General features: G+C 34.0%; 1 protein-coding gene across 1 annotated transcript; it reads right to left on the reverse strand.

Annotated features, from left to right (window-relative positions):
* Positions 1-6,171: 6,171 nt before the first annotated feature.
* Positions 6,172-24,398, reverse strand: LOC149796147 (transmembrane protein 115-like). The gene is made up of 3 exons (XM_089966072.1): positions 23,651-24,398; positions 20,005-20,178; positions 6,172-12,270 (listed from the first exon to the last, which is right to left on the reverse strand). The coding sequence occupies exons 1-3, from the start codon at positions 24,391-24,393 to the stop codon at positions 12,093-12,095; spliced, it is 1,095 nt and encodes a 364-aa protein (XP_089822198.1). The 5' UTR covers positions 24,394-24,398; the 3' UTR covers positions 6,172-12,092.
* Positions 24,399-24,923: the final 525 nt, after the last annotated feature.

A 24,923-nucleotide genomic window follows, 5' to 3' on the forward strand; every position in this document is an offset into this window, starting at 1 on the left:
TAGCAGTAGCGGCTTCAAAAATATTTTTGTTGTTCCTCCAAACAGATGGGAGGATGGCATTGAAATTTGAAATAATGCAATCCTCACTGTAATGCCTTTTATTATAATGTGGTTCCTTTTATAAGGAGGGTATGGTCATTGATCACATTTCATCAAGTAGTGAAATTAGATAGACCATGCACTTCATTAGAAGATGGTCTTCAATGTCTTACTCTTTGGACAGCATTATGATGAAGGAGTGTTGTACTTGTTTGTCCTGACATTCAGTGTGGCTCCATTGGAAGTCATTTTTAAACTCTTAATGCCGTTAAAACAGTTGATCATGGAGATGATGGATTTTCATATAAGCATTCCTTGCAGCAGGAGTTTAGTTGAGTATGATATACCTCAAGTCACATCGTGTAAGCAAAAACTAAATAAAATCCTCTGTGAAGTGGGAACAATATTCAGGTTAAAAAAGGTGGTAAACTCTTTTATTAGCACTTATGGAATATTATAGCTAACTGCATGGAAAGTTCCAGGACACTACTTTTTTGCTGTTAATGGCTATCAACACTACTACAAAGACACCTGTGAAAGGGAAGATGGAAAACATGATTACCCTAAGTGTGGAAATGGTTTTGGTAAAGTACCCATGCACATCATGAAGTATGGGCCTCTGAGCTTTGAGCTACTTACAATGAGATGCGTGTATTATGCAATCACTATTAGTTGAGGTAATAAAAAAAAATATAACTATAGGTAATGCTGTATGCATCAACAAAAATATTTACACAGAATCATTCTAAGGTATCACCAAATTATTTTCTTGCCTTATTCCGTGACACATGCATTTAAACATTTATGTAAATCTACGATTTGATAAAACATTACTAGCTAATAAATTGGAGAACCTTGTTGCAAAATTGCTTGTGTATGACAGATCATGTAAGAGAGAAGAGAGTTAAACCATAGATGCAGCATTAGTGTTGTGCATATATTTCTTGGTAAAACTCTAAAAGGTCAGGGTGTGAGCTTGGAATTCTGATCAAAAGCCACTTGACTGAGGATTATTTAGGTGCATAATATTGTTTACACTGGCAGTAATATGTGCCAGGCTTTGGTTCACTAAACACTTGTCCCATGATTATATTCAAACCATTAGTTGACCATGTGCTGCAATCTGGCAGCTACCTTGCCACATTTTGCACACCACTGAATTTCAGTTTTATGAGATTCATTTCAGTGTAAAAAGTGGAATTTGGAACCAAATATTTTTATCAGCTTTCAGAGGGTTTTACTTAACTGAAGGGGATTTTGGTTTTAGTAATGTTTTGGTTATGCCAGGTTTTGCTGAAGAAAGAAAGTTCAAGCAAAACCATAACAAAATAATGTTGACACTGGTGCTCACACCAAAATAGTTACTGCTATGTCTCCCTTCCCACTAATGTGGGCTTGACAAAACTGAGATAAGCTTATGAAATCATGATGTTATATGATATGGAACAGTCCAGCAAAGTTTTATCAAAATCTACTATCGGAGTAGTTTTGAGGATGTCAGAAATGTTTCCCACTTTTGATGAAGAAGCCAATTAAGATGTTTCTATAAAAAAAACTTTGGATGATGCAGACAGAAAATAACTCATTCTTACATATATTACTTTGATATCCTATTGGCACTCACTGCAGTTCTAGAAGATTAACATGTCTGATTTTCACCCTAGTTCTAATACTCTAACCTCTGACCTGTTGCTAGCTTTTGCAAGTGCCATCAAGGATATTGTAATTTTAGCCTTAATCTAATTAGCTTTAAAATTTCTCAGCTGTTCCTGGCAGTGAAAGTAAACAGACATTCCACACTGGATTAGAACTGATATAAAAAAAAAAATAGTTGGTTTTTGTTATGCCTTCACTAAGGTTTAATTTGTACGAGAATAGTATTTTCACAGCAGTCCTGTCTCCCCTTCACAACTGTACTGATGCCATATAATTAATAAATAGTACAGACTGCTTCCAGAGTTATTGTTAAATAACAAGTAATACTACATGGTGGCAGCAGTACCTTAATGTACCCCATGGAATCTGAGGCTGATGAAATTTTGTCATTGTTCAACCCAACAGAGGAAGATCAAAATAAGGGGAAGCCCATGACAAATATATTCATGACATATTTCATCAAAAGAGGAATATAATTTTTGAAAGGACAAAATTTAATCAGAGAAAATAAAAAGTGGGAGAAATTGTACAGTTTTGGTAAAGTTTTTCATGTGTTAGCAGATACAGTAATTGCAATTTCAGGCCACCACATGACGAAATGATCAGAGATAAACTTACAGTTGGACTGCAAGATTCCAAACGGGGGAAAGAAATGCAGTTTGATACAATTCTACATCTTGACACTGCCTTTAGTCAAACTTGACAAAATAAGTCCATAAGAAAGCAAAAGTCAGCTGTATGAGCAACTGGAGAACAAATTGCTGCAATGGATGCAGTAAAATTGTGTCACCCAAATGTGGGAAGCAGAAACATAAAATCCAAGATTTCAGTTGAATAAATTAACAAAAAAGTATGCATTGTAAAGTGTATGTGGAAGTAAAGTTGATCACTCTCTAGACCAGTGTCTAGCAAAAGAAGCAGAATGTCACATATTTAAGACACTGGACAAAAATACTGCCTGTCAAAATCAACAGTTCGAATAATAGATTTGAGAGTGGAACCTGGATTTCCAAGGACTATCAGCACAAAGAAGGGTCACCCATGTCAGATTGAAACGCTTTTATTAAAAATTTGTGTTGAAGCTGATGAAACAATAATTCCTGAAATGAACTTTTGCAAGATTGGAGACCAAATACTATCAATGTCGGAGAGAAAATTTTATGGCAATGGAAAGTTTGAACTTCATGTGCTGGAAAAATTGACATGTAAAATGACATTGAACATTGTACTGGTGTACAAGACATTTGTTATAAAGGGTTGAATCAGGCACTCTTGTGTAGGCCTATAATACAGGCACTCAAGATTATTGAACAGATAAATTTATCCTCAGAACGAAACAAACAAAATGCAAGCAGACTTCAATCAAATTTGATGAAGATTATTGGAGAAATTCTCACATCTATTTTAAGATATAAAAAACTGGTTCTATAACTCCTGACAAAGTTGCCAAACTTTATGACTTATGTACCCCAAAAGAATGGTTCCTATCCCTATATTGAATAAAGTCCAAGAGGAGTTGGACAGATTGGAAAATATGGATGTTATTTCAAAGGTAGATGAACGTACAGAGAGGTGCATGGGAATGGTTGTTGTGCCAAAACCAATCAGTAACAATTTGTGTGGATCTAACTCAATGAAGCAATTAAATGAGAGAATCAGCATCAGTTGAAAAATCCCTTGAAAAGCAAGCAAGTGCAAACTTTTTCACAAAACTTGATGCAAAAGGCTTTTTGGCAGATAAACCTGTCAGAAGATTCACAATGCCCTACAACTTTTATTACTCCCTTTGGTAGGTTTTATTTTAAACATCTTCCTTTCGGAATAATTTCTGTCCTCCAATTTTGTCAGAAAAGGGTGTTGGAAACTAGAGAGAGATATGATGGTGCAGTCTCACATTATCAGGAAACAAAACATGAAGAAACACTAGGAATACTTATAAAATCAATTGGTGTCATTTTCAATGCTGAAAATGAATTTTCAATGCTGAAAATGAATTTTCAAGATTATCTATTAGATTTCTTGGGCATGTTGTTGATGAAAATGGATACAGACATGATCCAGATAAAGTAAATCTATAACTGAAATGAAAACTCTGAATTGTGCAACAAATATATAGGTTTCTGTGTATAGCAAATTTTATCCAAATTTGACAGAAAAATAAAAACCATTATGTGAGCTTTAGAAAAGTAAAAACTTGTGGACTTGGGAGTCCAGATCAAGAAAAAGCTTTTACAGATACCATGCAAGAAATGATATTGTTGCAGATTTTGGCACATTAAGATCTAAATAAAGAAATAGTTTCGTCAGCAGATGCATTTTAGTTTGGACTTCCTCCTGTGCTAAGGCAGAAACATGGAAGTGCTCTCAACCAAGCATCGTGAGGCATGTCAGAAACCAAGCAACACAACTCTCAAACAGAAAAAGGCTCTTGCAATAACATGCATGCAAATGCTTCAGCGTTTACTTATTAAATACGGTCACAAACTTTAAACTGATCATAAGCCATTTGTAACACTAACAAGCACAAGCATCTTAGGAAAGTTACCCCCTTGAATTCAATGCTTGATGAGATTCAGCTAATCTATTAACTGCTGATGCTCTATCCTGAGTACTTTTAAGATATCACTTGGAAAGTGACCGAAAACTTCAGGACAAGACTTACACTCCTGCATCAAATACTTGACTTTACAAATTTAGTCTGAATATCAGGGGGCCACAAGTGGCCGAGTGGTCTAAAGTGTTCTCCGTTACGGATCACTGCCATCTCACCTCTGTCTGCGTTGGTTCGAGTCTAGGATTCGGCTAATGTGGGTATGTGAGAAAGCTTGCCAGTAGCTTCTCGTTGGTCGGTGGCTCTTCCCGGGTTCTTCCTCCACCATTAATACCGGCTGCCATGGATAGCCTATCATGTGCTGAAAAATGGTGTTAAACCCCACAACAACAACAACAACATCTGAAGATCAGAATGATTTGATTTTCAGTTATCAAATTTTGTGAAAAGAGTTACCAGAGATGTCAGCTGTTGTCAGAAAACTGTAATCATACTGGTCAGATATAGGTGAATTTACAGTGCAAATTATGGTCTCTTAATAAAATGTACACACTTGATCGTACCCGAATCAATTCTGAAAAGAAATTCTTGAGAGAATTAACAATGGTCACCAAAGCATAGTTAAATGCCTAAAATACATCCAATTGTCAGTTTGGAGTAAAGGACTAAGCACTCAGCCAGAACACGTCATAAAATCTTGCCAAAATTGCATCAAAAACTTGAGATCAAGCTAACTAATGATACCTAGTGAATTTCCAAGTTGACCAAGGCAAAGAGTTGCATCAGACTCTGTGTTCAAACAGATCCCTTGATAATTATTTTTAACAAATGACTGAAATAGCAAAAGTACAAGATAAATGTTCGAAAGTAATTGTCAATCATATCAACAATCTTTGCATTATATAGTATATGAAAATATTAATTTTTTTATAATGGTCTGCAATATTTAAAGAATTTGTGGAATATTATGGATTCGTGCATATTAGAAGTAGTCCAAAATACCCAAAGTAATGGTCATACCTTTAAAAGAATACTAAAACTTGTAAATGATCCTTTCTTAGGTCTTTTGACAAAACATGCAACATCAATTCATACAGCCCAGATGAATTAATGATGGGAAGAAAATGACAAACTACTTTGCCAATAGCACCAGAAACTTCAGCTGAAATGGTCAGATATAAAGAAATTGGAAAATTATCAGGTACAAACTCAAGAAATTATGATTGTCTACATCATGCCCGAAATGTGAAAAAACTTCAAGAACAGAACAAGGTATGGATCCAAGATAATTTTTCTTCAAGCATTGTTAAATCTGAGGTGTCTACACCATGTTCATACATGGTATTATTAATGGTATAATATTATTCCCATGCCTACCACAATATTATATTACGAGCCTGTCACAGTAAATATTTCAAACCATAATCGTTGATGAAAGCAAGACAGTACCAATCAGGCGAAATGGATATTTCACATATTCAGGAAATGCCAAACCAAGAGCCTGAACTTTAAGACTGGAAACGACAGTAGCTTGTTGAGAAATGTGATCACCGAAATACATTTCATTTTAAATGGTAGCATACTCAGTAGGAGATACGTAGTGTTAGCCTTAATCTAAATAGCCTTAAATATCACTCAACTGTTCTTGGCATTCCATACAGGATTTGAACTTATATACACCAATAACTAGTTTATATTATGCCTTCACTTTGGTTTAAGTTTTATGAGAAAAATACATTCAGGGCAGTCTTGTCTCACCTTTACAACTGTACTGATATCTTGTAATTAATAAATAGTCTATATTAACCAACTGAAGTTTCTCTTAAATAACATTATAGATATACAGGTCCAATCTTAAAAATAACAGAAATCTTAAACTGTTTTCCTATTTCATTGTGAAAAGACAACACATATTCAGCCTGAAATGAGTCAAATGTTTTATTCTGCAAAGAAATGCCACAAGACTGCAGTAAATTTTACATCAGAACACCATGTTATATACTTAAACATATTCACCCTTTGGAAAGAAAACTCAACAATTTCATTTCAACAATTACATATCCAATTTGATACCAACTTTTATATTAAATGGGAAGAGAGAAAAATAGATATATGACTGACATGCTACATTATACAAGACTAACAGAACCCTTCACATATGTCAGTGTAGGACAAGAAATTTCTATCCAAGGGTTTGCAGAGTATCTAACAAATTTTTCTGTCCAACACTGATGCATCATGCAGGATTAACTTTCTCACATTTCTGGCTATAAAATGCAGGTTATAAACAAAATGGCACCCTGCTGATATAGCTAAAGCATAAAAAGGACAAAATATCCATTAAAATTCTTAGAATATTTAGAAAAACAACACATCTGATTTACACTAAACATCTAGTGTAAACCTGGAAATGTGAATACATCAGCTAACAAACTGAATAAAAGAATATAATAATAAAATAGAAATATACACAATCATGAAGGTAAGCATAAGGTGATGTCATATAAACAAGTCGGGATTTATATGTACTAATCAAAAATATTTGGACATAATGAAATGTGAGACAAAAGTCAAGTAATTACAGATATTCTCCATCAGTATACTATGCTGGAAAACAGTCACATACATACAAGCCCATGAGAAATTCCAATCGGAGTATGGAAGGAATGAGATATTTTTGACACATTATTTTAAACATCTATCAGATGAGGCACATGAATCCAAAGTAGTACATATAAATAAAGGTGCCACCTGAAATAACCTCAATGCAAATCTTAACAAGGTGTAGCAGATGGATAAATTAGAAACATGGACAAAGGTAACAAGTCTATGCCACTACTTAAATTACATTCATTTTCAACATACAATCACTCCAAGACATGAAGATTACTTCTTAATATGCATTCTGCTATTTGGTTTAAGGACAGAAATAAAGATGAGATGTGTATCAGAAAATGTGTATCAAATTGTTTAAAAATTAAAGAAAAACCCAGTTCTGTGCACCTCAAAATTACACAACACTCCTTGAGAACATTATATACTTGTTGGTACAAAACTTGCAGACTTGACAAGTCCAACAAATTGGTTAGTTTTTCACTATGAGCATTGTAACTACTATTGTCTTGCCAAATGCAGTTGAAATGAAAAACACAAATACAGACAATGTCCGAATGTGCACAAATTCACCCAAAACTATAGCATCTAGTAACTGAATGGGAAACTCCTCAGTGCATACTGACAAAATTGTTCTACATCTACAGATTTTTCAAGAAATATTACAAACATGTTTCTTGTTCTTAATGATGAAATAAAGCTGTCAAAAGTTTGATCAAGAATAAAAGATATATATTCTCATGCATGTTATTAGTAATAATATACTCCAAAGGAAGAGACAATTTGTATTTAGAAGTTATGCCAACTGGCTGGCAACCAAGCAACAACAAAATATGTATTCATAATAAAAGACAGCTTCAGAAGCTGAGGGCATTTAAACATGCATGGTACCCAGGGAAGGCAGTTTTTAAAAAATATATGCCACGGTACTTTGATTTCACAGAGTTCATATTAAAATGATAAGAAAATTCTAAATTGCATCTATGGGTGAGTACCCCACTTTAAAAGTGCCTTCCCAGGGACCCAAGTACGTTTTAATGGAACAGCCCTGATGATGCATGCATAATAAATTGAATCCATTTGCACAAATAATATTAATGGGCTATTTGTAAAGTCTTTTGTATATGTTTGGCTAATGTACAACAAGAGTCATCTGGAAATAATATACCTATATATCCTGCTTTGTACCAAATAGTCCAGCGCTTCCAATTTTTGCACTTCTTATGCTAGTATCAAATGGTATAATACCTTCAATTTATATACTGCTTATTTACCAAATGGTACAGCACTCTCAATCTGAACACTACTTATGCTAGTATTCAGTGGTCTAATACCTTCAAGTTAAACACCATTTATATTCAGTTTATTCTCACTGCAACATACAAATAGTGAATATTTGAAATATGACAGAGAGAGACAGTGATAGTTCTATCCCCCAGCATTACATACATGGTGAGACTTTGTATCTTATCTATTCTTATACAGATATAACATTTTACACAAGACAGACATAGCTAGCATGACCCAATACAACATATTTTGAGAGATATGAATTATCAAAAGATCAAATGACTGCATGATTATGCCTGACAGGTATTCAGGCTATTACATAATTTTTGTTCCAACCTCTGTATTCTACACAACTGTGAACATGACAAGTGAAAATCAGCACTTAGTTACATGTGTGATGGTTTCAACCTCATTCCTTCTGTCTGGATGGTTATCTCTATCAGAATATAAATATTTACTTCAGACATATTTTCAAATTTAGATACAGGAAAATGTCAATTATCCAAATGGTTTTAATTCACATATACTGATTATCCTGACTAATGGATTGTGCCTGTATAAAGAATTTACTTTGCTTAAAAGTATCAGTTATCTGGACAACCAATTATCTGCAGCTTCTTATAAGGGTCTGGATGGTCAATGTTCTACTGTAACATTATAAGCTTCAGTGGAAATTGTCTCTCATGACCACTACATTTGCCAACAAAAACCTCTCATTAGAGGTCATATTATATGCATAAGGGAATATAGTATTTCTCTGATTATTAGGATTCTAAAGAAGGCATGAATAATGCCAGAGAACTAGTTGTTACAAAGTTGCATCCCAACAAAGTCTTTCATATCATGCACTTCCTTTGCATTGTTTGTCAGTTACAAATGTGCTTACTGCTTATACATAAAACACTAGTAGTATAAAATAACTTCTGCTGGACTAGAAGAGGTGAATAAATGTTCCTGGGAATCATACAAATTTTCTGGTTAAAATGATGTATGACTTTAAACTTTTTATTGATTGGTAAAATACACATTTCTATATATTTATTCTTAACATCTCAAAAATAAAAACATGTCATTTCCGATGTTCCAACACTATTTAATAGTCCACATTTTGACGACTTTGATATAGCAAGATTGAAAAGTGGTAATCAGTCTCTTTATTTGCTGACATGTTATTTTTTGTGGAATTTTGAAAATTAAAAAGTTAAGATACTGTGAGCAATGGTTAATTTATCTCTGTTTTACATCACATTTTGTACATAAATGAAAATGATAACTGGTTATCATCATCCACTCAGAGATCTGAACAGTGACAGAGAAACAAAATCTGGCCCTGAATTATAGCATAAAATTAGTCACATCTCATTTTTTCTATCTTGATTTATTTACTAATATATCCAGCACAGAAAACTATAAAGTTTACCATAATCACAACTAGACCTGACCTCTGAGCTGACGGTTGCATCTGTCAATCAACTATAACAGATATTCCAATGGACCCCCAGCCAATCTGATTGCCGATTATGTGAGAATTGTTATATAAACAAGTAGTTGGATAAAAGCTTGCCATCCAAGTAGGGTATGTAAAAAGCATTTATTATATAATAAATACAAATTCAAGTTTGAAAACCTCAAAAATCTGTATACAACTTTCATCATAATTGTAAAAATATATCTTTGAGTATTGTTTCAATCAGTGGGGAAGATTGCAAACTGAAAAATGACATTTTTAATAAAACATACCCAAATGAGTAGGTGAAGCATTCTCTGACTGTTTTCTATGGGTTAACTGATTATCAAAAAGAGAATGAACTTTTTTATATTCAGGGATGATTCCAGCAATCCAGATAAAAATTAATAGTTTTACTCGTTACATATCAATTTCTGACTTAACATTAGCTTCCTACATGGATTTATTTTAGGTCAGAGAACTTGTAACCAATGAAAACAGAACCCTACACCTTATATCAGGCTTCACTGTAACTAAGGTTCCCAAAAGGTACTACACTTGTATAAGATGAAGTTAAAATAATGCTACAGTTACAATAAATTCAAAGTCCAGAAGGTGCATCAGTTATCTGACAGCTGTATGGTTTAAACAGGCATAAGACCCCGAAAAGAATATTAAGGAATTCATGGTAAGACCACTTCTTCATTTTCACTGTCGACTGTTTGAAAGCATCTCTAATAATCTTGTTATAGCAAGATTTTCAGACAAGCTGCTGTGGTATATATACTGGACGTCAGCTTGGCACCATTTTCATGAAGGATAAAGTGCATGTCATCAGAGTCATTTGGTAAAAATCCCATGTCACAATGATCATCCATTCAAGGGGAGTAGTGGTAACAAGAGTTTTAAGATGGTCATCATGGCAGCCATATTGATGTATGACTGGCACCATTTTTGTTAGAATCATAGGGGTATCATATGAAATTTATTGGTGAAAATTCCATGTTGATGTAAACATTATTTAGAGAAGAGTAGAGATAACGATATTTTCAAGATCTGATTTTCATTCTGAAGTAGCAAAGTAATACAGGATGACTGCAGTGGTAGCTATACTGGATATCAGATTGTCATCATTTTCATTTAAGACCAACTGGACATCATAAGAAGTTTTTGGCTGAAAACCCATGTCAATATGACCTTTCTATTCAAGTTGAGTTGTGATAACAAGAATTTTAAGATGACTGCCATGGTAGCAATAATGTATGCCAGTTTGGCATCTTTTCTATCTGGCATTATAAAAAATCTTTCAGTGAAAACTCCATGCTGATTTGACTATCCATTCAAGAGGAGAAGCAATAACAAGATTTTCAAAATGGCTGCAATGGATTTGAAGCCAGATCAACACCTATTTCATTTAGGACCAGTGAGACATACTTAGAAGTCTTTTACTTAAACCCCAAATTTATATGATGATCCATTCAAGGTAGTGATAAGAAGATATTCATGATGGCTGCTGTGGTGGTCATATTGAATTTCCAAGCAGCACTATTTTCATTTAGGACAACTAAACCATAGGATGAATGTGTGTGCAAAGTTTCAAAGCAATCTTCCAGGTAGTTTAGGAGAAGTAGTGCTAAACAAACTTGTGCTAATGGATGCATGGATGTCAGAAAATCGACCATCCAATAACAAAAGTACATAAGCCCAACAAAACTGAAATAATTAAATACAATGAATCCTGCAATGTTTTAAATCTAAATTATTGTCTTCTCCCTCAAGAACATATTCCTAAATTGTTGTCACGTTGGATATGATGCTCAGGATAATTATATCCATGTACACAGTACCAAATTATAGTACAAGTCACATGGGTCATGTATATGCATTTACTCGTTTTAAATTAAATATAATGTTATTTTAAAATTTAACACAAATTTTCTTTAACCAGTCTATTTAATACTGATTACTGAATGCTCTGCACCTTAGCTGTCACCAAAAAACTTCCAAACAAAAATTATCTATCACCATGGACTTTTACAATGTTGGCAATGTACTAAACTTGGGTCAAAATAAGAGCATGTCAAGTGGAATTATCACAGTCAAGGGTAGTATGAATTTGTTTATCAATATGCATAACTTTCATTGTGACATCACAGTGCATGACATTCAACCTGGATTGTACTGGATCACACCCTCAGTCCAAAAATGTCTATGTACTTGAACACTGATTTTGCTGTATGCACCTCTCCGGAAGTCTAAATAAGGACCTTCCAAAGGAATATGATGTATACAAATCCAAACAAAGTGAATAATTGCCACTTGGTATGTAGAATCAAATTCTAAAAAAGGACACACATTATTGAAATAGTTGGTGCTAAATGTCTACATGACCCATGTGACCTGTACTATAGAATAGTTCCTAAGGGAGAAAGTAAAAGTAGAACAGTATCACTCTCAACTTTATCCTGCATTCAGTTCACAATATATCATTCCAGTTCAGGTGGTTTGGCTGGGAGGATTATCTGATCCTGATGAAGTCTGTGGTGTTGAGGCAGATCCTGATGCCTCTCCTTCTGTCTTAAGATCAGGAGAGCTGGGCTCCTCCTCATCCAGTGATGGCCAGCTTTGCTCTGTCTTATTTAATCTCTCATTTAAGGCCTTGAGAGCTAGGTTCCTGAAAGGTAAGATTTGCTTAACTTGTACAAGTATCAAAGGTTTGTTTTTTTATAAATTATTTGGTCCCTTCCATGAATAGACACATATAAAGGGTTAAAGCAAAAAAAGCAATCACATGCAAAGGTTACAGTCAAAATCTTAAATCCAGTCATCAAATGGTTTGAAAATCTGACCTTTCATGAAATGTAAAATTCTCCATGCTATTCAGCTGGAGAGGTAACTGACTTGCAATTTCTGTTTTGCAACCTTGGTCTTTCACCTATTAGTCCCCAGGAGCAGCTAATACATGTGTAATATGTGATGAAGCTTTATGAAAGTCTGATCCAAGCAAGTTTAGTTGTTATGAAGAAACCAAAAACAAAATTTCATGCCCAGTGCACTTGATATTTGATCTAACAATAACATACTCAACAGGGAGATGCCCTTCCTTAAGTAATGTAATAATGAAGTTGATAACAATTTGGCACAAGAAACTCGAGGAATAAAAATGGCAATATAGCTCTAGTGAGCTAGGCACAATACTTCTGGATCTGAGAATCAATAGGAAGATGTTTCTACCCATGTGTAGTCTACCTATCAAGTTTTATGAACAATGAAGCCCGCAAATTTTCAACTCAATGCCTCAGCATCAATACTGAACTACCCTTGTCCAATTGTGCTGTCTACTGCTGTTTCATCAAAAATTCGCAATGAAATATTGGCCATATGCAGAATGGAAATGCACATTTTTGTCACCAGTGACCCTGACCATGAAGCTGCAGCCCAAAAATCAAGGGGCTTCTGCCTCTGCTCATAGGGATGGCAGATGAGCAGTCTGCAGAAACCAAGCTTGAAAAAAAAGATGCTGTTATTAAAATAAGTGAAAGAGAATGAGAAGAGTAAAGAAGGGACAGCTGTACTTTTATACAATGAGTTTAAAGGTCAATTTAAAAAAGTAATTTATAAATATTTGAAGATGCAGCTGTAACAGCTAATGAATGTATTGTAACTATGAGAATGTAGCCCAGCAAAATCCAACTAAGTTTAAAAGTGTCAACAATCTGCTGGTCACAATAACACTGCCAATACATACACCCGCATGTTATCCAAAGGATGTACACTGACCCAACTTAATGCATAATAACCTTGGTATGCCTACACTGCAGAGTGAGTACTCTGGCAACATGCTTGGCAACTCTGAAGTCTATATTGTCAACCTCAAGCACACCAAAATGACATCTCTTCAGATACAGTACAACTACCCTTCATCAATAACCCTTCACAATAACACTGCAAATGCCATTTCATGGGTCAGCTTTTTAAACCATGCAAAAAACCCTTGACTGACCTTTTTTAAAGTGTTTTGAATGGCTGTTACAAGATAATGGTTTCTGAAGGTTTGATGAAGTCTAATTGTCTCATGCATAGTTTCTTGTGACGCAAAAAAGAAGGGTTATTTCCCCATATGAAGACTGCATATATAATGGTTTCTGAATTGTTTTAAGACCATTCATGCATGGAATAGGCTGACCATGGTCATCTTCCAGCCAACAGATCTACACAATGACAACCAAATTTTCTTGTTCAAGAGCAACCCTATGATGGTTCAGTTCACAATGACCATAACATGAATCATCCAACCTTGTATATACTTCCTAGTGGATTATGTGACAGCAGAAATCCAAAATTAACCCTCGCAGACCTCTTCACCGATGTCATTGGTAACAGACCAAATAAAATCAAGTTGCTATTACTGTTAAAAATTCAATTAAGTCATTATAATGTCCAAAATTAACTTTGGTCATTATACTGTCACAATTCACTAAGGTCACTATACTGTCACAAAATTAGGCCCCAAAAAATAATATGTGTTTTGGTCAACCATCCCTGGGGTTTTTGGTGCAGACCCAGTAATATATCCCCCTGGGTAAAAAAGAATTTTTATCTTTTGAAATTTCCTTAATTGATTTGTGCATCTAACTGAGCCAGTTTTGTCCAGTACTTGAAGCACTTATTACATTATATACTAATCATTATAACATACATGTATATGTTTTTTTAAAAACAATAATTTTTTTTAAACATTCCCAAAGATTTGTGCATTTTTTTGCACCTGTTTAGCCCAGGATTTGAACACTTATTACATTTTATATACTGTTATAATGCACATAATGTTTAAAAAAAAACCATACCTACCCGAATTTTAAAACCAGTGCAATAGGAAACATACATATTTTTTTTGTGCCTTACCAAGGATATTATACTGTCACAAATTAAGTCATGTCCTATACTGACACATATTTAACGATATTGCTAATCTTGCATACTAACACAAATGTATGAGGTTGCTAATCTGTTATAAATTTAAATTAGGTTATACTGTCACAAACTTAGGTTGCTATATTGTCACAAATTTATCACCAAAGTCAATATAATGTCAAAATATTTAAAAAAGTCACAATGCTGTAACAAATTTAGTTGGGTCACTCCATGATTACAAATTTACTAAGGTTGCTAATTCTGATGCAAATTATCATTAGGTTGTTATAATGTCACACATTTAACTAGGTTATTAAACTGACACAAATTTAATTAGATCATTCTATGGGCACAAATTCAGGCTGCTATAATGTCACAAATTTAATTCAGTTGCTACTGTCATAAAGTTAAGTCACTTTACTGTTATAAATTTCATTAGGCTGTTGTACTGTAGCATACTTAAGTTATTGCAGGGGTCAAGCTAGACTTGTATTTAAGGGAGAAGTGACTTCTCATTTTGGACATAACAGGAAGAAGTGTTTTTATCATCAAATGATGACCTGTGGATTTCAGCCAGTGATAGCTGCTATAACCAGAGACATATAATACATCTCTGCTATAACTTACTCAGGAAAAGTGTTAATGGACAATCAGCTATCAAACAAATGCCCGTGAAGGTGCAAAAGTTTGTCGGAACAACTGATATCAACACCAGCTATTTTATGGCATTATGCCTACATTTCACTTTGAGCTACAACACTGGAAATAACAGGCTATGGTGCAGCTGCATCTCAAAAACTATGGTTACTCAACATACATCTAAAAAAAATCACATGGCAAAATCGTTTTCCCTTTCCCACAGAAGAAGGTAAGTTTTCATATTTTAGGTGACTTAGTTGTCCACTTTGCCTGGTAGCATGACCCCTGGTTACTGTACTGTCACAAATTTCACTAGGTTGTTATCATGCCATAAATTGCTATACCATCTCAAATTAAATTAGATCGATATACTATCATAAATATAATTAGGTAGAGTGGAATTTCTTATGCAACGCCAATGCATATGACTATTAAATTTTCCTTTCATTTTTAGTCAGGAAACGGACTGAAAATCAAAAGGGTGAAAAAACAGTAATGAAGCAGTATAATCTTAAACTCACTTAAACATGAAATGTAAGTTACAGTGACCTACCTGTAGCAAAGAAGGTGTTGCACTCAACAGGCTGCAGTCACATACAAATTAACAATCATGCAGCCAACAGTGCATAAAACTCACCTGAAAGCTGGACTTAGTTCAAAGTTAAAGTGAGAAAACCAAAGTGAGATATTTAAATCAATTATCTACAATTAATTGCATGGTATTATACAAATAATGAAATCATCACACACCGAGATGCATTACTCTACAGCCAACCTTGGATAAAAACAGACCTAAATGCAATACTTAAAGGAAAAGAACATAAAAATGTTCACTCTTTATTTTTAATCAGTATTAACATTAGGAATACAAAAAATGGAAACAAAATTGGGAAAACATGATGCCTACAGAAAATTTTGGTTCAAACTGTTGACAATCTTTTGTATCTACTATGTGTGACACTGTCATACTGCAAGGTTAAAATGTATGAACATGTAAAAGCATCAGAATGTTATTTTGCATCATGATACTAGATTGTGTTCACTGCAGTATTATATGCACTACAGCTAAGAATGTTGTTGAGTGAACTATTTTCAAAACTCAAACATTTCACCAAACTAAACCTCCAGCTGTGTATGCCCTTAATTCAACTGTGTCTATTTGCCAATGAGAACTTAAATGTATCATCTTTCCAACCCAAGTATATTAAGATGATGTGAACACTTGAACAGTCACTTGAAAACTGATAGTCATACTTTACCTGGGACAAAAGCAGCTCCTATTTAACTTCTGCATTGGAATTGTTGGACTAGTAAGTAAACAGTCTGTTACATTCAGCATGGCAATACTGTAACCACAAGTTTCAACTGTAGTACATTTAGCTATGGTAAACAAACTGACCTTATGATGGACAGTCTCTAATGGTTGCCAATAGTGAAAGTGACCATACAGTCCTTTAAAGCAACTAATTTCAGATAAATATTTTTAGAAGCTGTATTACAGTGTTGACATCATATAAAAAATGTGTCCTACATGTTAAATGTTCCCTCATTTTAGCATGCCCTGATAATTTGTGAACCCACTTGTTTTGTGGAAGTAGGCATGGATCCCATATTTTTATTATAGAAAACAAAGTACATAAAGGCCCCCCAATTCCTGAAAGTGACTAAAACTGGTATATCATTGTTCAATATATCACTCACTTAACTGATGAAAATGGCAGTTTGTGGACAGATATCTGAATCAACATGTTAGGTTTTCTGTTTAAAAACCCTGCAAATTAACAATATACTCAATACCCTGTAAATATAGCAACATAAAAATGGAATATCAATCAATAAATATATTGGTTAATGCCTACTGGTAGAGAATCCATAAAAATAAAATATAAATTAAAGAAGTCATGTCAAGTCTTTTAATTTAATCTTTTATTCATGTTCAGTGTAATTATGATAAATGTGATGAACCGCCTTCTATTCTAACGTGAAGTGTTCACCAAACATCAAAGGGATATCTACAAGCACTTCCATGAAAACCTAATTATATGCCAACGGTGTTTTGACCTGTGGTTTGCATAAGTGTATGCTGTCTTGTTACAATTAATTAATATTAGCAATGGACAGGAACCCAGGGTGGCCAACTGGCCATGGCTGAGACTGCACTACCTGGATATACCATGCATCGCCATGTTTTTAAGACAAAAAAATTAATCTTGCTGGGCCAGGTTCCCCCCACCCCCATATTTATAGGTGGGGATTTTTCAGCAATAATAAAAAAAAAATACAAGACTTTTATGGTTGACAAAAAATGGGGTGGGGTGAGAGAGGGGGATGGGAAAACAAGACAATATGGGAGTGGAGAAACCCAACCCAATAAAAACCAGTCCCGCCAGGTATTTCCCTGCTGGGTAGCCAGCAAAATTACCCAACCTACCCAACCTGTCCATCCCTAATTAACAAAGATATGATTTATCATTTTATTGTATGCCTTATGTCTCCAATAAAGTAAAGGAGGTAAAAGTTCTAAGGTATACAAATTTTACCTGTGTAAGAGCTGGTGGTCAGTCATGTGTCAACTCCTTTCACTACCAATCAAATACTAATTTAAATAATATTAACATCATTTAAATATATAAACATTAATCAATAGCTTATCTAAATAATTCACAAATGCAACCATGGATACCAAGAGAAGAAAATGAAAGGCATACTCTATGCCTGAAAAGCTTTGAAGATCCAAAGTCTGAAGTGAATTTAAAATTTCTGAGCTGGCACTCTGAAGCTGACTCAAGGATGAGTCAAAATTTTGCATGAAGCTGATTCAGATGATTGGCTTCAACAAAAATGAGCACAGACCACTAATGATACAGAAGTAGATTTTGCTGTTTCTACCTTATTTACACAGTAAAATAAACAAGGAGTTTTCTGATCTCAAGAAAAATCCTAAATGTTCTGGTGGAAAAATAGTTAAAATACTACTGATAATGATTCTGACTTTAAGGCAAGCCATGGCTGACTTTGGTATTTTTAGCATCATTGTTGGGAGACAAACATTCAGCAGACTAGGAAGCAGCATGCAATATTCCCAATCAGTTTCATGAATTACTCATCCATGAAACATATGTAGGACATCAAGTTTATAATTGTAATGATGTAAGCAAAGCTCAAGTTACCAAAGATGACATGCACAGGAAGGAGGATTCAAGCAGAAAAATGAAAGGATGACTTTTGTTTTGTGTCAACAAAACTGAGACATAAATTGAAGCCATCATGCATTAGCAAATAAAAAGTTTTGTTAAGCATATTCATAGTTTCTGAAGTTAGGACCTGTTAAATTCTTGCTAAGACATGTCTGACGTCTTTTTTTCTTTTCTTTTTACACTAAAATATGCTTGAAACTTGACAGGTGCAGACTAAAAGAAACAATATAAGTCTTGTAATTTGTTCTGTTCTATGTCTAGTTTGTTTGGTAATTTAGTGAATAGTCGGTCATCAATTCTACCATAGTTTTCATGGATGTGAGAATATTTTTAAAAATACCATAAAAAATTTATGTAGTTGCTTGTTAAACTGATGTACATCTTTTTGAAAGAAGTAATCTTGTTCTGTTCTGAATCAACAATAACATTCAAATGTATCCACATTCATATGCAATATGTAAAAAGCAGTGACATAATACAATGTTTTTTGCTGGTACACATAATAAAGGTAATTTATAACGAAAAAAGAGAACAACTTCATTAGAAAATGCTATCTACTAACAAAATTATTCCAAACATGATTATGAAATGAGTATTCAGACATTTACAAGACAGCCACTCTCTCAATGTCAATCTCCATTACTTTCTTAATTTTTTGTGGTACCTTGGTAACTCACACCCTTGCTTTTGCCACAGTCTATGTTAGATTGACAGAAAGAATAACAGAAGGCAGACAAGATTAGTACTGTATGTCTTGCTGACATTTGTGATGGAGTTAAATAAAACCATACTCACTTGGGAAAAACAAGTGAAAGCTAGATGTCTATGACAAACAAAATGTAGCTGGCACAAACAATTGGCAAATAAAATAAAACTGCTCATGAGACAGACTGTATGGTCAAATGAAGGTTTCGTTTTCTTTTTTACACTGTTTATGGGAGAAAACCCTTCTAAAATTACATTTTCTATTGGTGTCAGTAGTAAATCACACACCATACTGGTGTCAGTGAAAAATTACACTCCACAGTGCTGTCAACGGTAAAGAAATAATAGCTTTTAATGTTTCTGCTGATGTAAGATTAATGAATCTTTATTTTTAACAAATAATTATAAAATTTTTGTTAGTAAGAAAAGTCACATGAAAGAAGAAAAATAATTCCAGCTTATTTTAAATAATTGTATCCAAAGTTTTAAATTGAAAGTAGAGCAACTGCAATATCCACTTTCTATTGCATATTCCAATATCTCCTTCATAGCTCCCACCCCACCCAGGCAGTGCCTGAGTAGTAATAATACTAGTCACATATATTATACATCCTCCAGATATGACAACACATGATCTTTTTTTTTACCAGGAAATATTTTGAAAATTAAAATTGCAATGGACACTTTTGTACATCTAACCTTTGACTTCTCACCTGAAACCCCAAGGATGGAAGCCAAGGATGCCCCCAACCCCCTCCTTGCTGCCGGTTACCCAAAAGTCAAACAATATCTATGAAGTTTTATGAAGTTCCAAACCAGTGGTTTTGGAGATGTGGTAATGGACACACAGATGTAGACCTAAATGAAGGATAGACAGAGGGTATTACAATAACTCACTCTAATATGGAGACACACAAAAAAAAAAAAAAAATATACAATTTTAGTCAACATACTTTCTTCTCTCTGCATCCTGTGGGTCGGTTCCTGGAAGAGTTATGGTTATTGTTGTTGGAGAGCTTACATCATATCTTCTTTGTGGCTTCTTGCACACCTTCAGTTTCACCAGGACAAGGAATGTTGTGTTTGATATAATAGCTACAACAGGTTGAATCTGACTTGGGAAGAAGCTGCAATAATAATGATTAAATATCAAATGAATTCATTTTAAAAACAAACATAAGACAACTGGTAAAATCAGGAAATACTAAAAATCTATAAATGTATTTTCTCACCTACACTGAAAGTTATTTAAGTGTTAATAATAGATATATATTACCAAATAAACCCTGTGACCTTAGCCTTTGCCTATCTGAAAATCTCAATGTTTTGGCTATTTCATCTCCTCTGCTAAAACCATATACAAATTCTGATAACAATCCAGCAACAAATATAAGGGAATAAAAAACGTGTTTCCAGTTGGCCAACCATCCTAGTCTTTTCTTTTCAACCGTAGCATTTTTTTCAAGGTAATTTTTTTTTAAATTTAAGAAACATTTGTTATGGACAGTGCACACTCCATAGTAAATTATGCTGGAGGTGAATAATGGGTAATTAAGATCAATACATCAAAACTCAAGGACGTGCATCTATTGAGAACCCTGAGTCTACTAAACAATTGTGCAGAATGCTAACAATTTTTATCAACCAAGTTCGTTACAATATCATTTTGCATACCAAATCTGGTTTAAATCAAATATCTATCAAATGATTTCTTGTGTAGGAAAAAAAGTGGTCTGTAAATCAGGGGATATAACACTATAAACAATGACATCTGGACATGGAATGTGACAATCAAACTCAGCTAAGGTCTCACCATTACTAAGCATACCAAAGTTTGTTCAGATCAGAGAATAAATAAATAAGCTTTTGTTCAGAAACTAAAGTGGTTAGGTAGGACAATCAGGGATGGGGGTATAACTCTGATAAATGATGATGCCAAACACTGACAATCAAACACAGTCAAGGTTTCATCCATATTTAGCTCTAAGCCAAATCTGACTGAAATACAGTAATATTTACAGTTGTTTTTGTATGCAAACGTAAGTGGAATAGGTCAAAATTTTAAATCAGAACACTGTCAACAAAAAGCAGCAAAAGTTTTAACCCACACAATGCATCATACTTTTTTTAAAATTACATTGTGCACTTTTGCATTTCTCTGAATACTCAGTGTCGAAAGTGCACAAATTCACATCCCTCCATGGGTCATACTTTAAATCATTTCAATGTATTTTTCCAGGATATCTAGTACTTTCCAACTCTCTTCTATAGATCATATTTACAATCACTATCTCTCAAGTCATCATTTAATTAATGATATTTTGGTAATGGCTGCACACCATGCAAAAACTTGAACTTCATATTTCCAACCCCCTTTAGTTGGCACCATACAGCCTCAATTGTGCTGAGGTGCCATAAAAATGCTACTACCAAATTTCATGTAATTTTTGTACCCTTTATTTTTCTAACACAATCCAGTTATCAAACTAATAATTTTTTAAATGTATCATTTCTCGTACATATCATTTTGTATTTTTCGAAAAATCCTTTAAAGTATCAGACATCATTTCTACTAAGAAGACTTATGTTTGCAAAAAAGATTGAAGAAACTGTATAGCCATTTTGTTTTTACAAAAATTAATAATGAATTGTTTCTGAGAAAATACAATGATTGGTGCATAAGCTCTCGTATTGCCATTACAATATCTACTGGTGTTATTAACAAATGGACAAAAGCCTTCACAGAACATAATCCTTAATTATCATTAATCAGTTCTTATTATGTTCATCATTGTAACAAACACCATGTGCGTTTTAAAATGAGTTCAGAAGCCCTGTGATGTTTTCTTATCCAACAAAAATTATATCTGAGTACATGTTAAATTGATGACCACAGATCAATGATGAACTAGTCTTATTGTTTCATTACAGTCATACAGAAATATAAACCATGTCATTTTCCATCATCAATTTCGAAAGCAAAGGACTCAGTGAAGTTGATTTGTACATATACAGTCTTTTAAGTGCTTGTACTGCTTTGACTTGGATATAATTAACATTTTGTTACAAATCTATTCTACTATAGACCCCTCTATTGTTATCTTTATTGGCGAGTTCGAATAATAAGCAATGTGTATGACCCCTGGTCTTACAACATCTGCTGTATGGACAATGGCCTTGATCACAGGGGTGCATTACAAAGAAAACTGGGAGTTTCCATCAATGATTTGAGGGCTGGGGCTCTAACCTGTAACAATATAACAGAGCCCTAGCCCTCAATTCATTGATGGAAACTCCTAATTTTCTCTGTAATGAGTCCATGTGATTGTAACAATGTATATCATGATTAAAACAAGAATGTATTGTTGATTTAGAGTTGATTATTGATAATGGAATATAGTTGTGTCCTAATACATGAGGATTATCCCACATGTCAGGTAACTGGAAACAGTCTTTTTTTCTCTTTGCAAAAGATAGAATTAAAAACTGACTGAATAACTGTATTGTACACTGACAAAATTTCTCTCTCTCTCTCTCACACACACACACACACACACACATGCTTATGCTCATTAAGTAAAATGTGTTTTTAAGTTCTTTATATTTTTTTTTATTGTAATTTGAAAATGTTGTTGCTGTAAGAATACAGGTTGCACTTAGTTTCTTGACAATGTGGACTCAGATCATTGTGTAGACCTACAAGTAGGTTTCTGCTTCTTTTTTTCTCACAGCGGACAGAAAAAAAAAGCAGAGACCTATTTGTTGGTCTAATCGTTATGTACAATTTACCCATACATGTTCAGGCCATTTTAATCATTTTGCCAAAATTACACAACATAACAGCTACAAAGAAATATGCTCTAAATGCAGATGAACACTAAGACATTAAGCTCTCTCTCTCTCTAAATAAATCCAAAAACAAAATAAAAATCTTTTTAAGTACTTTTATGATCCTTTTACTTTTCATACATGGTCAATACCACAAAATGATAATTATTTATTTCACATAGAATCTGTCATACACTGAAATTAATAATTAATTTTTCATGCAAGAAAAATTACATGAAACATGGGACATACTTTATAATCTTCATAGCACACTGTATCAAATGTTTATCAACAATCATTGCAATATTAAAACATGTTAATCTTTAAACTATTGGATTATTCACCAGGCCAGCCAGTGTGATCTTTTTCAATTAGCCAGTTCAAGTCTGATACCCTGCATCTTTCATTTATCATCTGTATTGAAATCAGTGTTGAGACAGTATAAAAGCAAGTTCTATGTGTGCAGAAACCAATCAATTAATCATGTAATGGAATGGCATCTCACATTATATCTTATACATATGACACAAGACTACTTATTAACTGTTATGATAGCAATGAGAACATTTTCACTGCTCCAATGGATGAGTAACAGCTGGTCTTTTAGTGATCCACAGGCAAAATCATTGACCTATGGTTAGAAGATCAGCATTAATTCTGAACCATGCAATTAACAATTTTTAAGTCAAAAAAGGTTTGTACATGACAACATTAACAGCCACTTTCAGTTGGCTATAAAACCCTTATAAAAAGTGGACTCTGCAAAATTACCTTGCAAAACTAAAATTCTCTGCCATATCTCCTTTATTTCCATTGCTGTGATTTTGAAAGAATCTCAGATATGTCCAACTTATAAGGATTCCCCACATGAACATAATATGGTATGGACCATCAATAAGCCCAATGAGTCGCAGAGTTACTACAGTTACAACAAGCAAAAGAGGAATGTGCGTGTTCCTCAGCTTTCCAAACGGTGAAGTTAGTAGAACATGGTCAGGCATCACTTGCTTTACAGCAACAGAAAATCCCGCTATGTATCCAGCTAGGCCATGGATGTGTGTGGCAAAGAGATAATCTTCATTTTTTGTGGCAAAATACATGGTAAGATAGGTGAATGTGGCTGCTACAGCAACTCCAGTTTCCACTAATGCAAAAAATATAAGCATATCTAACGCACCCCAAAGGGGCTCCAATAGTTTCCCACATAATATTACCACAAGTATATCAGACAGAACATCCCATAAATGCAATTCTATGAAAGGATGGGTCAAATATGTCCAAATCCAGAAGTTGGGTGGTAAGACATAGCCAGGTGTTACTGTCAAAAAGCGGACTGCTAATGGAATAAATGACAGGAAGTATCCCAGAACAGCTGCTATTGCGACAGTTTTCACCACGAGACTGCTATTTCCAAAAGCAGCCGACAAATTTTCTCTAAATATTGGTAAGTTCCGCTTTATCACGGAGGTGGCCATGTTGTCTGTGTACAACTTGTCATGACGTCGATCTCGCATTGCATTCGGAACATTGCGCATATCTTGAGATATTTGTCGTCAATAGCAAAGTCTCGTCACTGGTACGTCTTGCTTTCGTGTTTGCCATATACAAGTACAGCTTAAACGAGATTTGAAATTCCGAGCTGAAAACAACGAACAAACTGTTCCAACGGACGAAACAAAGGAGGACAATTTAATATAATCAGACATACAAACAAACGTATTGACTAAATAAATAACCAGTAAGAATAAGATAATAAAATAAGTAAGATTTATTAATATATTAGACTGTAAAATATAACACGACAAATCACGTCCCAAACACATTCATAGAATACATATTAGAACTGATACAACAAATAGACGAATACTGTAATTAGAAAAATACACGGGCAGTAACTTTCGTCTTGATAAATTAAAGCTTTGATTTTAAACGTGAGCGGAATTAGACCATCACTTTGTTTTAGTCACGTGATTTAACTGCTGTGCATGCACTGGCCAGCTAATGGTTGCGATATTGGTGTAATTTACGTTGAAAACTTAGAAGT

Source organism: Sinohyriopsis cumingii, chromosome 7 (assembly GCF_028554795.1).
Source record: "Sinohyriopsis cumingii isolate HCF-2022 chromosome 7, ASM2855479v2, whole genome shotgun sequence".
NCBI lineage: Eukaryota > Metazoa > Mollusca > Bivalvia > Unionida > Unionidae > Sinohyriopsis > Sinohyriopsis cumingii.

What these genes read in the sequence shown, in the direction of transcription:
- LOC149796147 (XM_089966072.1), bottom strand. Translation starts at nt 24,393, where the DNA reads ATGCGAGATCGACGTCATGACAAGTTGTACACAGACAACATGGCCACC. An exon ending in GAGAATTTTAGTTTTGCAAG is followed by an intron (nt 20,179 to 23,650) that starts GTAATTTTGCAG and finishes TTATTATTGCAG; the next exon opens with CTTCTTCCCAAGTCAGATTC. An exon ending in CAGGATGCAGAGAGAAGAAA is followed by an intron (nt 12,271 to 20,004) that starts GTATGTTGACTA and finishes CTTACCTTTCAG; the next exon opens with GAACCTAGCTCTCAAGGCCT.